Raw genomic sequence first — 12,295 nt, forward strand, 5'->3', positions numbered from 1 at the left:
TATATAAGTTAGGCTAATCTGCGTAAAACGCGGTGATTATTCTTATGTCACTAATGTGATCCAATAAAAAATAATGGAATAGATAGGGGTTGTTAATCTATAACTCATGAAGGTTTTCTTTATTAGTGCATTTTACAAAACACCCTTCTCTGTTTATATGCTTCCATTTTCAAAATCACTTAGAGCATCTTATATGCTTCCAATTTCCTTCATGCTAGCATTAATTCTTCACCACTCTAGAATCACTGTAAGTGTTAACTCTAACCACTAATATGAGGCATCGTTCAGGTGATCCTGTTGCAGCCATTGTTGAATGCATTTATACATCTCTTTTAATGAACAAAAATCAGATTGAAGTGGTTGTCGCTAACACCGTCGGATACAAGGATACTGTTTAAGTTCCAACGCAGACAGTTTCCTCTATTTATATGTTTTGCAATGACAATCAACAAGAGTCAAGGACAATCACTCAAACAAGTGGTTGTGTATCGTCCTCAACCCGTATTCTCTCATGGTCAGCTTTATGTCGCAATATCCAGAGTGACCTCCAGGAGTGGTTTGAATATTTTAATGACTGATGAGAATGGCAAAAGCATGGATAACACTTCGAATGTAGTTTACAAGGAGATTTTCCGCAATCTACCAACCTAATGTCTTCTTTTATTGTAATTTTATCATAAACTTTTTATTTTATACCGCAAGCACTTTTTATTCTCAATACATTTGCATGTTTTGTTTTCAATTAATATCGTCCTCAACCCATATTCTCTCATGGTCAGCTTTATGTCGCAATATCCAGAGTGACCTCCAGGAGTGGTTTGAATATTTTAATGACCGATGAGAATGGCAAAAGCATGGATAACACTTCGAATGTAGTTTACAAGGAGATTTTCCGCAATCTACCAACCTAATGTCTTCTTTTATAGTAATTTTATCGTAAACTTTTTATTTTGTACCGCAAGCACTTTTTATTCTCAATATATTTGCATGTTTTGTTTTCAATTAATATGACCCGGGCGACAGCACGGGTGGATGGTCTAGTAATTAGATAACTTAAAGGCATCCCATGTAATTTAACCTAGTTTTTTGTAGGGGTTGAAATAAGTAGTAATTGTGAATGAGTAAAGAGTAGTGGACGCCCATCCACATTTCTTCTCTCCCTTGATTTCTCCTATCTTCTTTTTTTTGTCATAGATGGTGAGGATGTGAGATCCATCCAAAATGAAGATTAAGGGGATGGGGTGTGTAAATTTCATCACCTTATAGAATATGTAGTATATAATCTTTTAGTTTTTTTTTTTTGTCAAACATAAAATCTTTTAGTTTTTAAAAGCAACATTATCTTGTAGTTCTCGTGACTTTTTGTGTCAATTCTAGTAATTTCTTGTTTTGCTTTCTTCTTAACAAGCAGAAGCTTATTCCGGAGATAGTATGTTTGTTACAAAGATTGAGTATTGCAAGAGATATAAGGTGAGTTCATTTCTATGGTCTTTTTTTCTTTTTTATTTTTGACTACAATTACATATATAGATTTTGTTATTGATAAATAATATTATAAGTTTTGTCAAAAAAAAAAAATATATTATAAGTTTTATAGGGCAAATAATAGTATAGTTCTTCCTCATAAAAATATATTATAATTCTTATTTTGATAAGAATATGGGCATCAAAATCTCTCCTTAATCTCGATTCTAATCGTCAAGTTTTTTGATGACTGCTCAAAATCTTTTAGACTTTATGGCTTGAAGTTTTGTTTTTTAATGGAAAAATTATATATATATATAACAAAAAACAGTAGTACAAGAAGTACTTAAGTCCAGGTCTAAGTAACAAAGAAGACATAAAAGAAGCACAAAAACCCCCATACAACAAACTGAGCACAAAGATCTCTATCACCTCCCTCCCACCAAATCTCTGGTCTAAAATAACCAAATTACCCATTGTGGATGGCTATAAATCTTATGCTCTGAATGAAAAAATGAGATTGCTAAAAGAGGGAATTAGGGTGTGTTTGGATGATGGTTTAAAAGGGGAAGCGAGGGGAGGCGTACTGTTTTTTTAAAAAAAATTACGGATAATATAACTGTTTTAAATAAATTAAGTGTGATTGAAGTATTATATGATCATTTATAATGTTACTATTTCAAGTTTTCATAAAACAATATGTAGTGTTTGTGAATTAATTAAAAACTAAAAGTAACTTATCCCCTCCTAAATTATCAATCCAAACACACCTTGTAGATGTTGTACTTGGCAACATGTTTTAGATCTTACAAAGAAGAAGAATTGTTCCTCTTACAACTATACTTTTCATTTTGTAAGGCTTCAAGAAAGGTACTCAACGTATGTATAAAATTTCCTTTGTTAAATCAAGCTCATAGGTCTTATATAAAATTTCCTTTGTAATGGGGCTGGAGTACCCTTGTACTATCTTAAATAAATTGTTTGCTTATAGAAATAGTAATAATGAGACTCAAAATATTGTGTAAATTTTTTAATGTATTTTATTTATTTTAATTTGAATGGTCTTGTAGGAGGACGTGCAACGATTGAAGGAACTTGGAGTAAATTCTTACAGATTCTCCATAGGTTGGAGCAGAGTAATACCAGGTAAAACTTTTGAACTAACAAACTCTAATATAATATCTACTTATAGTATCTAAAGAGTAACTTATTAATTAAGGGAATGCTAGAGTACATTCATTAGTTTTTGTGGACGGAAATCATAGTAAACTGATATTTAGCGATTACCGGATAATGTTTTATTTCTAAAAATTAGTAGGTTTATGTTAGTTATATAAGAACAAGCATTTCCCTAATGAAGAGAGAACAAAAATTATGAATAATGTTTTTCTTTACATAAAGATGGTTGATGGTAGTGTTTATTGCTAAGATTCTTGAACTTTATTTTCTTTAATCTACTGGTATGTTCAGGGCCGTTCTTAAAGTTTTACGGGCCTTATGCATAATATAAAAAAAGGTCCCTTACATAATACATCATAAATCTTTTTAGCTCATTGTTGTGTTTTTTTAGCTCTTCATTTCGTTTTTCTATTTCGCTTTTCACTACCAAATAAATGTTTTTTAGACAACATCTGAAAATAAATTAAATACTTTATGTACACCAAAACAAAATAAAATATCGTAGAAGTAGAGAAAAATAGCACATGCGAAGTATACTGAAATTTTAGCAGCCCATTTTGAACTAAAATAGAATTTGCTTTGTTATGAAAATTATCCCAATTTCTTGAATAATAAATATCGTCGATATTTTTAATATTAGTGAAGCACATTATTAAGAAAAAAGGGCCCAAAAAAATATCACCAATTTCTTCGATAATAAATTTTCGAGCATATTATTAGGAACAACCAATTTTTTTTATAGGAGGGTGTATATAGAAATATTTGTGCTGCATGGGATATATATATAGCAAATCTCTCTAAAAAGGCCGAAAACATTAACAGATTTCAGCCCATTCCTATATCATGTCAAAATTTGGGGCTTTTCAGAGAATGTTGCTATACATACCCCCAAAATCCAAATATTTCTATATACACCCTCCAGCTTAAATTTTTTTTGGACCCCCTACCGGCAAGGGACCTAGGCCGTCGCACTCGTGGCCTATGCCCTAGGGCTGGCCTGAGTATGTCTTAGAGTAGGAAGTCATGTGACCAAATATAATATTCAATGTTGGAAAACTTTTCCTACATTTGTTGTACAACTACTACATTTTCATAGTAGTGTGAGATGTCATATTTTATTTTCGGATATCATTTTCCTTTCTATTTAGGTCGAGTTCTATAGCTCATGGAAGAAATGATAGATGAACAAAACACTAGATCTATAATTTGGGAAAGATTTAAAGACAAAGTTCTAGACTTATTCGCCTAATAAGCATACATATAGGACATACAAGAAAAAAAAATTGATTTAGTCAAACAAAATGCTAATGGAAAGGACTAAAATATCAAAAAGTTTTTAAGTTAAGGGATAAAATGAAAAGAATACTTGAGAAACTAAGTGGAACCTAAAAATAAGTTTAAGGAATAAAATTATAATTTAACAATTTTAATGTATAGAATTTTATATATCGTATATAAATTTTTTGAACAAGTATATATCGTATATAATTAATTATATGGATATTTAAAGAAATATAAAGAGTTGTACCAAATCGTCACTCTAACTACATCTCACTATGTTGACCTCTTCAAAAAAAAAAATCTCAATATGTTGATGTTTATTTTATCAAATGATATGACGTAGAACATGCAACAATTTATTTTATTGATAAATATTCGTTAAACTATATTTCACATGGACAAGCAATGATAATACTATATCCTTTCTTGCAATATATAATAATATCCTTATCTTTATATTTATATTCAACAACCACTTGTATAGATGGAACCTTAAAAGGAGGTATAAACAAAGAAGGTATCGACTTCTTCTACAACAATTTGATCAACGAGTTACTCAACAATGGTATGAATAGAAAAATCAAATATTTATTGCAATATAATTAGATTCGACAAGAAGTGTGTTTAAAATGTATGCATTTACATGATCCTTTAAATGTGCAGGTATTGAACCTTTTGTGACTATCCTGCACTTTGACTATCCATTAGCTCTTCAACAAAATATTGGCGGCTTCTTAAATCGCTCCATTGTGTAAATTTACTTGAATATAATTTCATCAAAACATTTATTTTCCATAAATTGATTCAACTTTAAATTAGTCTCACAAACATTATTGAATTTCTTCATGCATGCTTATATTGTTTATGTTAAAATCAAATTTTAGGAAACATTTCAAGGATTATAGTGAGCTCCTATTCAAAACATATGGTGATCGAGTGAAATATTGGACTACATTGAATGAGCCAGGACTCCAAGCTATGTATAATTACATGGAAAATCTAACTCATTATTCTACGGAGGACTGTGCAACTACTAAAGTTTGTACAGAAGTATACACTGTACTTCATAACTTACTCATATCCCATGCCACAGTTTCAAAGTTATACAAGTCTAAATTCCAAGTAAGACATATTTTGAAAATTGCATGTTACATTTATGCTATCAAAATTATCTCAAAATATATTTATATAGATTAAAGATTGAGATTCACAACAACATGACTAAAGGGAGTATAATCCCCGATTAACGTAATAGTAATAATAGTTTTGACACAATTTTTAATAACTATCAACATTAATCAAACAAGTTTATAAAATAAATTGAATTTTAGAGATAAAAATAAAATATTGTCGTTTTCCATTAAATATTTGACATAGGCAGTTCAAGGGGGAGAAATTGGAATTGCTATTACATCAAGATCATATGTTCCCTATAGTTCAAAGCCTGAGGATGTGGATGCTGCTCAAAGACTAACAGAATTCAGATGGGGATGGTTAGTACTTTTTAGTTACACCATAAACCACTCATATTTTATGTTTTATTAGTCGTTCGATCATTATCTTATTGATTTTTCTATATAGTTTTCTATGGTTAGTAAATTTGCATATCAAATTTTTGTTTTGCGGTGTTTGATTTTGCCTTTCAGGGTTTTAGAGCCATTGTTCAATGGGGATTATCCAAAAATAATGAGAAAGCTAGTGGGGAAAAGACTACCCGAATTCACTAAAAATGAGAAAGAAATATTGAAAGGAAGTACAGACTTTATTGGGATCAATTATTATTACTCTCTCTTTGTTAGATATGAACCAAATAAAAGCAAGATTCCTGCTAGTGACAATTATGATGCCTTGGCTGTTACAGAAGGTAAATTTATAATCAAATTAATTCCATTCTATTTTTGAAATAAGGAAAATATTAACAAGTGTTCTTAGGACACTCTTTAAGGATTTAAAATAGTAATATTTTATGAAAATGTGTGCATTCAATGCATTGAAAATTGAAATGTTTAACTTTTTAAATAAATGCATTTGAGAAATTTCTTTTTTTAAAATCCTTAAAGAGTATCCTAAGAGCACTCGTTAACAAAACCCTTAAAATAATTGGTATACAAATGCATCACTATGAAAAAGTATCATTGAAATTGACACCATAAACTCTATGAATTAAATTCTACTTATTAAATATGTAAGAGAATTACAAGGAATTAAAATAACTAATGTTGACTAATGGATTTGTTATTCTTTCATTATTGCAGTTTTGAACGTGGAAGGAAAAACTCTTGGTTACTACTCCCTCCGGTCCTATTTATAAGAGACAATTTAATTTTTAGATACATTAAATAATTTATGTATTTTGTTTAGATTCTTGACTAGATACATACATTATTCAATGTATCTAAAAAGTCAACTTTCTCTTGTAAATAGGACCGGAGGGAGTATGTGAGTAAATAATGATACAAATTATAAACAATGATATTTTTTAAGGGGGTAACTTAATTATATTTTTATTTAGAAAATAACTTAATTATTATAATTTTATCTTTTGTTTACTTTTAATATTTTGTAGGACCAATATGGTTGTAGATATGTCTACCCCGAAGGATTATATAATTTCTTGCTCTACATTAACAAAGAGTATAAAAATCCAAGAATCTACATCACTGAAAATGGTTGGTTTTCATTTGATCACATTTACATCATCATAACTAAATTATCTATAATTTATGCAATAAAAAGATATCGTTACCTTTTTTTTTTTTTGTGACATCCTTTCTTTGTAGGAATTCCTTCTTTCAAAATCCCAAATCCATTGAAAGACGAACATCGAACTGCTTACATCACCGCACATATAAATGCTACCAAAGCAGCAATTAAGTAAGTTATTTTTTCCACATCTTTAGAATTTGAAAGGTTAATATCTAATTTTTATTTTCTAAGGTATATTTATTATGTAGTGTGTCTATTGCAAAGATTTATAATATATTATTTATCAACTAATATAGAGTTAGTAAAAAAAATCAAAAATTATTAACTAGATTTTATCGAATATTTAAAACGAATACGTTCGAGTGCATTTTAACCATCAGTAAATATGTCCAAGTTGTACGTAAACTCAAATCAGAGGGGAGAATCCATCTTGTGTGTCCCATAAATTCTTTAGCGGAGAATATTCATTGCTAAATGGCAGTGGAAACTTGATACATATAACATGGTAACTGGAAAAAAAAAATGAAATTATAACAAGTTAAATTAAAGTAGATTTTAATGTAATTTGTTTGGTACTTTATGTTTAGGTGGTGGCATCTTTATTAGGTGTTGTGGTGTTGTAACAAATATTAGATGATTCACCACTTTAGCACATTTTGTACGGGGTGAATCACTCTGCTTTTGAGCAATATATTTCATTTTGATTTGTTAAAAAAAAAAGAAAGTAGATTTTAATGATTTCACACACATATATAGTATAAAACTTCATATGCATTCATTTAATCATCTTATATATATATATATATATATATATATATATATATATATATATATATATATATAGTTTAGAATGTGATATAAGAATCTTTCGAGCATAAATTTCATCTCTTCCTAATCATCATTGTTTTTACACAATATATTGTATTGTTCACTTTGAAGGAGTTGCATCCTTTAAGATTTGTAATTTTTGTTCAAAATATATGTAATATCAAAAGGTGACAAATTCAAAGTAATGAAACAAAGAAACATTAGTATGATAGGCAGATTATTGTGAAATGACATGCTTTTATAACTTGATTTTCACAAGAAACTGATCTTTAATGAAATTATGTTTTTATATTGATAGTGACGGCGTAAACGTTCGTGGATATTTTGCATGGGCAGCATTTGATACGTATGATTTTGACAATGGATATTCTAAACATATGGAGCTTTATCATGTCGATTTTGATGACAGTCTCAAACGTATAATGACAAACACAGCTAAATGGTACAAAAAGTATTTGACACATGATTCGGTACACTAAATGTTCTTATGTTGATTGGTCTCAACTTGGAGAAAAGGCAAGGGAGTCCCACTTTAAGTTTGATTAGTTGTACTGTAGTGCTTTTATGTTATAAATAAAATGCAGTCTTCAGTCCAATGACCAACCAATATATTGTTTATTTCCTTTTCTCTTTGGACTTTTTAGAGGTTTCACATCGATATTTTAATTTATATTAGTGAAGATATTCGTGAGAGAAAAGTGCTAAAAATTATGACTTTCAAATAAATAAATTAGTTCAATGGTCATTAGATAAATTTGTCATAGAAATGTCTCGAAGCTCTTAAGAAAATTTTGTAAAATGTGACTTTAAGTTGTTCCATAAACTGTATGGTATTTAGATGCATTGATTTTCTTTGTTTGATGACTAATTTAAAGATGGTAAAAAATTAAATCTTTGAGAAAAAAAGTCATGAACTTATGTAGTTAATATCATCTCCATTTAAATTATTTTCCATTTCTTCTATTTAAACAGATAAAGACATAAAAAATCTTAAAAATAATTAATGATCGTGTGACTCATTTAATGATAAGACCCACCACTAATTTGTTGTGTCTATCTCTTTCATAATGAAAATATTTATTTATATAAATGGAGAGGATCTCAACTCATTAATTAGGGTTGGAAATGAGCCGAGTCTAGTTGAACTCACCTGAGCTCGACTCGACTCGGTAATATTTGGTTCAGCTTGAAACTCGGTTCGAGTTCGACACAAACCATTTTTTAGCTCGAGTTTGGCTCGTTTAAAGTTCACGAATAGTTCGGTTTGACTCGTTAGGTTCAATTCAATCTCTCGAATTACATTACTCAAAAATTAAATATTTTTGTCAAAAAAGTCTAAATTTATAGCATCCGCTCTACTACAACAAGGACCTAATAAAAAGTTAGTTTGCAAGCATAACGTGAGAAACTAGAATTACATGGTGCAAGAGGGAAGAAAAGGAAATGGAATACCTTCCAAAGAATGAAAACAACTTAGGTTGAAGAGAAATGAAAATGGTAGATGATTTGTGGATATGACAAACCTTTTTAGCAGGCCTTACGAATCCGTGTTTAAATTAAAATATTTAAGTTGATAGTGGTCATGCCAATTCAGTTTTTTATTCTTCTTACCAACTAAACTAGAGAGTTTCTTTGTATTGAAATCAAAGGAGAGTAAATGTTATATGAAAAGGAACCAAAACTTAATAATAATGGAGATTGGAAATTGCAAAAGTAATAAAAGGGATATTATATATAAAGTTAATGTTTCTACTTCCTAGGCTTTTTAAAACAAGGAACAGAAACGTTTAAGCTCTAAGGTCTTTTTTGAAATATTTAATTAATTTAATAAATATAAAAAGTTTCAAAAACTAAATGAAAAATTATTTAAGTATATGAAATCAATTAATTATATATATAATTGAGCCAACTCATTAACCAAACGAGTCGAACTATATGTAACTCAAGTTCAGCTCATTTAATTAAAGAACTTAATATTTAGCTCAAGTTCAGTTCAGTAGGTTCATGAACCAAATTCAATGGACTAATTACCGAGTCGAATTTCGAACTATATTCGAGTTGGTTCGGTTCATTGTCAACCCTACAACTCATGCAGCTGATACGGGAGTTCAACTTCACTCCATTTATCCCTGTTCACATCATATATGGGTGACGTGTGGCAAAAATAAAATCAAAGACCGAGATTTAAAATTTGACAAAAAACAAATTTTAATGAAAAAGAAATCACTCTTCATCCTATGAAACAACCCATATTTCCTTGTTTTCATCAATAAATTCTTCATCAGAAACCATGTTCCTTCATCCAAGATCTTCAATTAGTAGGTTCCTTCTTCTCCCATCTTTCGAGGGCTGGCCCAAGGCATAGGACGGGGGTGCGGCGAACAAGGGCCCATTCCAGTAAGGGGCCATTTTTTATTTTTATTTTTGTTTTTACATACAAGGGAGTATATAGTAATATTGAGTTCAAAGGTGGTATAAATATCATTAACCGCAAAGAGGGCCCAAACATTTACAAGTCATAATCCCATAAGCCATTAAGAATATGTGTATGCCATGTTGTTGAGTCCTTGGAATGCTAATTATTTCAAGATTCCTTATCCTACTTATTTCCACCCTGAAAAGACGATGATGTCTTTGTTTGGCAGAAGAGGATAAGAAGGTTTGGAGAGGAAATGGTTTTTCTCTTTTATGGATTCGCCACATCTTAATAACCTAAAAATGGTTATGAATGTCAGAAAAACACGAAAAAAGGGGATTTGAATTGTGTTTTGAAAGTTATTAAATTTTTACAAAGGTTTGAGTAAGAATATAAACAAGTTCCTAAAGTAAAGATAGAGGGGAAAGAAAGAACACAACAAAATTTATATTGGTTCACTCCTCAAATCAAAGATAGTCTTGTCCCTTCACAATTAAGGATTTTCACTATAATCAAAGTTTACAGGTTACTAAGACATCTTTTTCCTAGGTTACCTTGCCTTGACCTAGAGGACATCTACCCAAGTATATCTACCTACATGGCTATACTTGTGATTTCCTTGCCTTAACCTTAAGGACTTCTTGCCCTAAGTAGAAGATTTCCCTGCCTCAAACTAGAGAAATTTGGGTAAGAATAGCAGGTTGGTGTTTACAACAACTCACAAGAATGTAAACTACTATAGCACAGACTACAAGTGCAATAACTTTCCTCAGAAATAATATAATCAAATAACTACTATAATTTTTTCCATGACTAATAATTGGTGTTTAACATTTAAAAAAAATCTGGTCTTAATGGAGATTAAGTGAAACGGTCAAAAAGTAACCACTCAAAAATCATCACCTTATAAATAAGGGAAATGCTAACCGGTGTCCCCGGGACATTGGTTAAGGATAATAAAAAGGGAAATTATATGTTAATTATTGCATTGAAAATTATTTAATTAATCCATAAATAAGTCAACAAAACTTCCTTTTATAGTAAGAATTTCCTTTTTTTTGTATGCTTAACCAATGCCCCCAGAGCACCGGTTAGCATGACCCTATAAATAATAAACGACATACATCACATAAGGCATGCATGTCGTCCCACACCAAACATAATTAAGTCCTATGATTATAGACATGATACCATAGTACAACACACCGAATTTTCATCTAAGACATTACTTAAAAAATGTGCTAAATTGGATACTTGGTCCCTGAACTTATTTAGTGTTTTCATTTTGATCCCTTAAAAAATATTTGTCACGATTAGATCCCTTAATTTTACTTATGTTAGTCAAGTTAATCCTTTTATCAGAATTTATCAGATGTCCCCGAAGGGACAAATTAATCCTTTTCTGTTAACCACAATGTTTAAGGTGGATCGACATTGTTTGTGGTCCACCAAAGTCCTCCTTAATTTGTTTAATATTGACCGGTTGATGTTTTTTTTTCCTTTAAAAAATACAACCATTAGATCATGCATGTTCGATCACCACCTACTTGTTTTACCTTGCTTCATCTTCTTCCCTCCTCCTCTTCTTCATGTTCATCATTGATAAGTGCTCAAAAGTGATATATTTCTTGTGTTAATTTAGGCACTTTAGTGATTTGTTTTGCAAATTACTTAAGGGAAAAGCTACAATTTGATGCAATTATGCCGTTTATGCTTTAGTGCCTTATTCTACCCCTTTTAGTGCAGGAAAATACAAGAAAGAACCAAAAATCAACCAAAGTGCAAAAGCTGAGTTTTTGGCTTATAGCGAGTTTTTTTGGCTTAGAGCGAGTTTTGTCGAGAGCCAACTCGCCATAAGCGAGTTTCAAGTGAGTTCAAAAATTTCAAGAGGATAAGGGACACGTGGAGGTCATCCCTTGGAGCAGAGAAGATTTTCGTGCAACTCATTGTAAGCGAGTAAATTTCGCTATAAGCGAGTTTCATAGATTCAGCCATATAATTAGACTTTCTCTTATTTTCTGAAAGATATTCATTAATTTTGATATTTTCTAATTTTTAGAGAGAGAGAGATAGGGGACATTTCTAGAGAGAGAAATATGAAGCAAGAGTGTTAGAAGTGGATTCTTCCTAAGATTTGTAGACAAATCATGAATATTGTCATGAATCTTCACCTTTTCTTCCATTTTCGCAAAGCTAATATGAAAGTAAGTAGCTAAATCTCTCATTTGGGTTTAGAGGTACTTGATCAAGCTAATATGTATTCTTTTTATCCTTAAATATATGGTTCTAGCAATTTTTACTTGATGTTGATTTTATTCTTGTGTTTAATGTTATATTTAGGATTTGAAATTAATGATGTTGAAAGATGCTTTTGAATCTAAGGTTAGAATAATCATATATCAATACGTCAAAGTTCTAGAC

The 12,295-nt window shown here is 30.3% G+C and overlaps 1 protein-coding gene across 1 annotated transcript; it reads left to right on the plus strand.

Annotated features, from left to right (window-relative positions):
• The first annotated feature begins 1,314 nt into the window (after nt 1-1,314).
• LOC25498377 (furostanol glycoside 26-O-beta-glucosidase) lies at nt 1,315-8,156 on the plus strand. Its single transcript, XM_039828355.1, has 11 exons — nt 1,315-1,470; nt 2,535-2,610; nt 4,409-4,489; nt 4,588-4,675; nt 4,809-5,046; nt 5,302-5,417; nt 5,571-5,788; nt 6,180-6,211; nt 6,488-6,593; nt 6,705-6,798; nt 7,757-8,156. The coding sequence occupies exons 1-9, from the start codon at nt 1,432-1,434 to the stop codon at nt 6,488-6,490; spliced, it is 891 nt and encodes a 296-aa protein (XP_039684289.1). The 5' UTR covers nt 1,315-1,431; the 3' UTR covers nt 6,491-6,593; nt 6,705-6,798; nt 7,757-8,156.
• Nucleotides 8,157-12,295: the final 4,139 nt, after the last annotated feature.

This window comes from Medicago truncatula, chromosome 7 (genome assembly GCF_003473485.1).
Source record: "Medicago truncatula cultivar Jemalong A17 chromosome 7, MtrunA17r5.0-ANR, whole genome shotgun sequence".
Lineage (NCBI taxonomy): Eukaryota > Viridiplantae > Streptophyta > Magnoliopsida > Fabales > Fabaceae > Medicago > Medicago truncatula.

Bases quoted from the DNA above. Each gene is read 5' to 3' on its own strand.
- LOC25498377 (XM_039828355.1), top strand. From the start codon at position 1,432: ATGTTTGTTACAAAGATTGAGTATTGCAAGAGATATAAG. The intron at 4,490-4,587 runs GTATGAATAGAA...TTAAATGTGCAG, and splicing joins CAACGAGTTACTCAACAATG to GTATTGAACCTTTTGTGACT. The intron at 4,676-4,808 runs GTAAATTTACTT...ATCAAATTTTAG, and splicing joins TTCTTAAATCGCTCCATTGT to GAAACATTTCAAGGATTATA.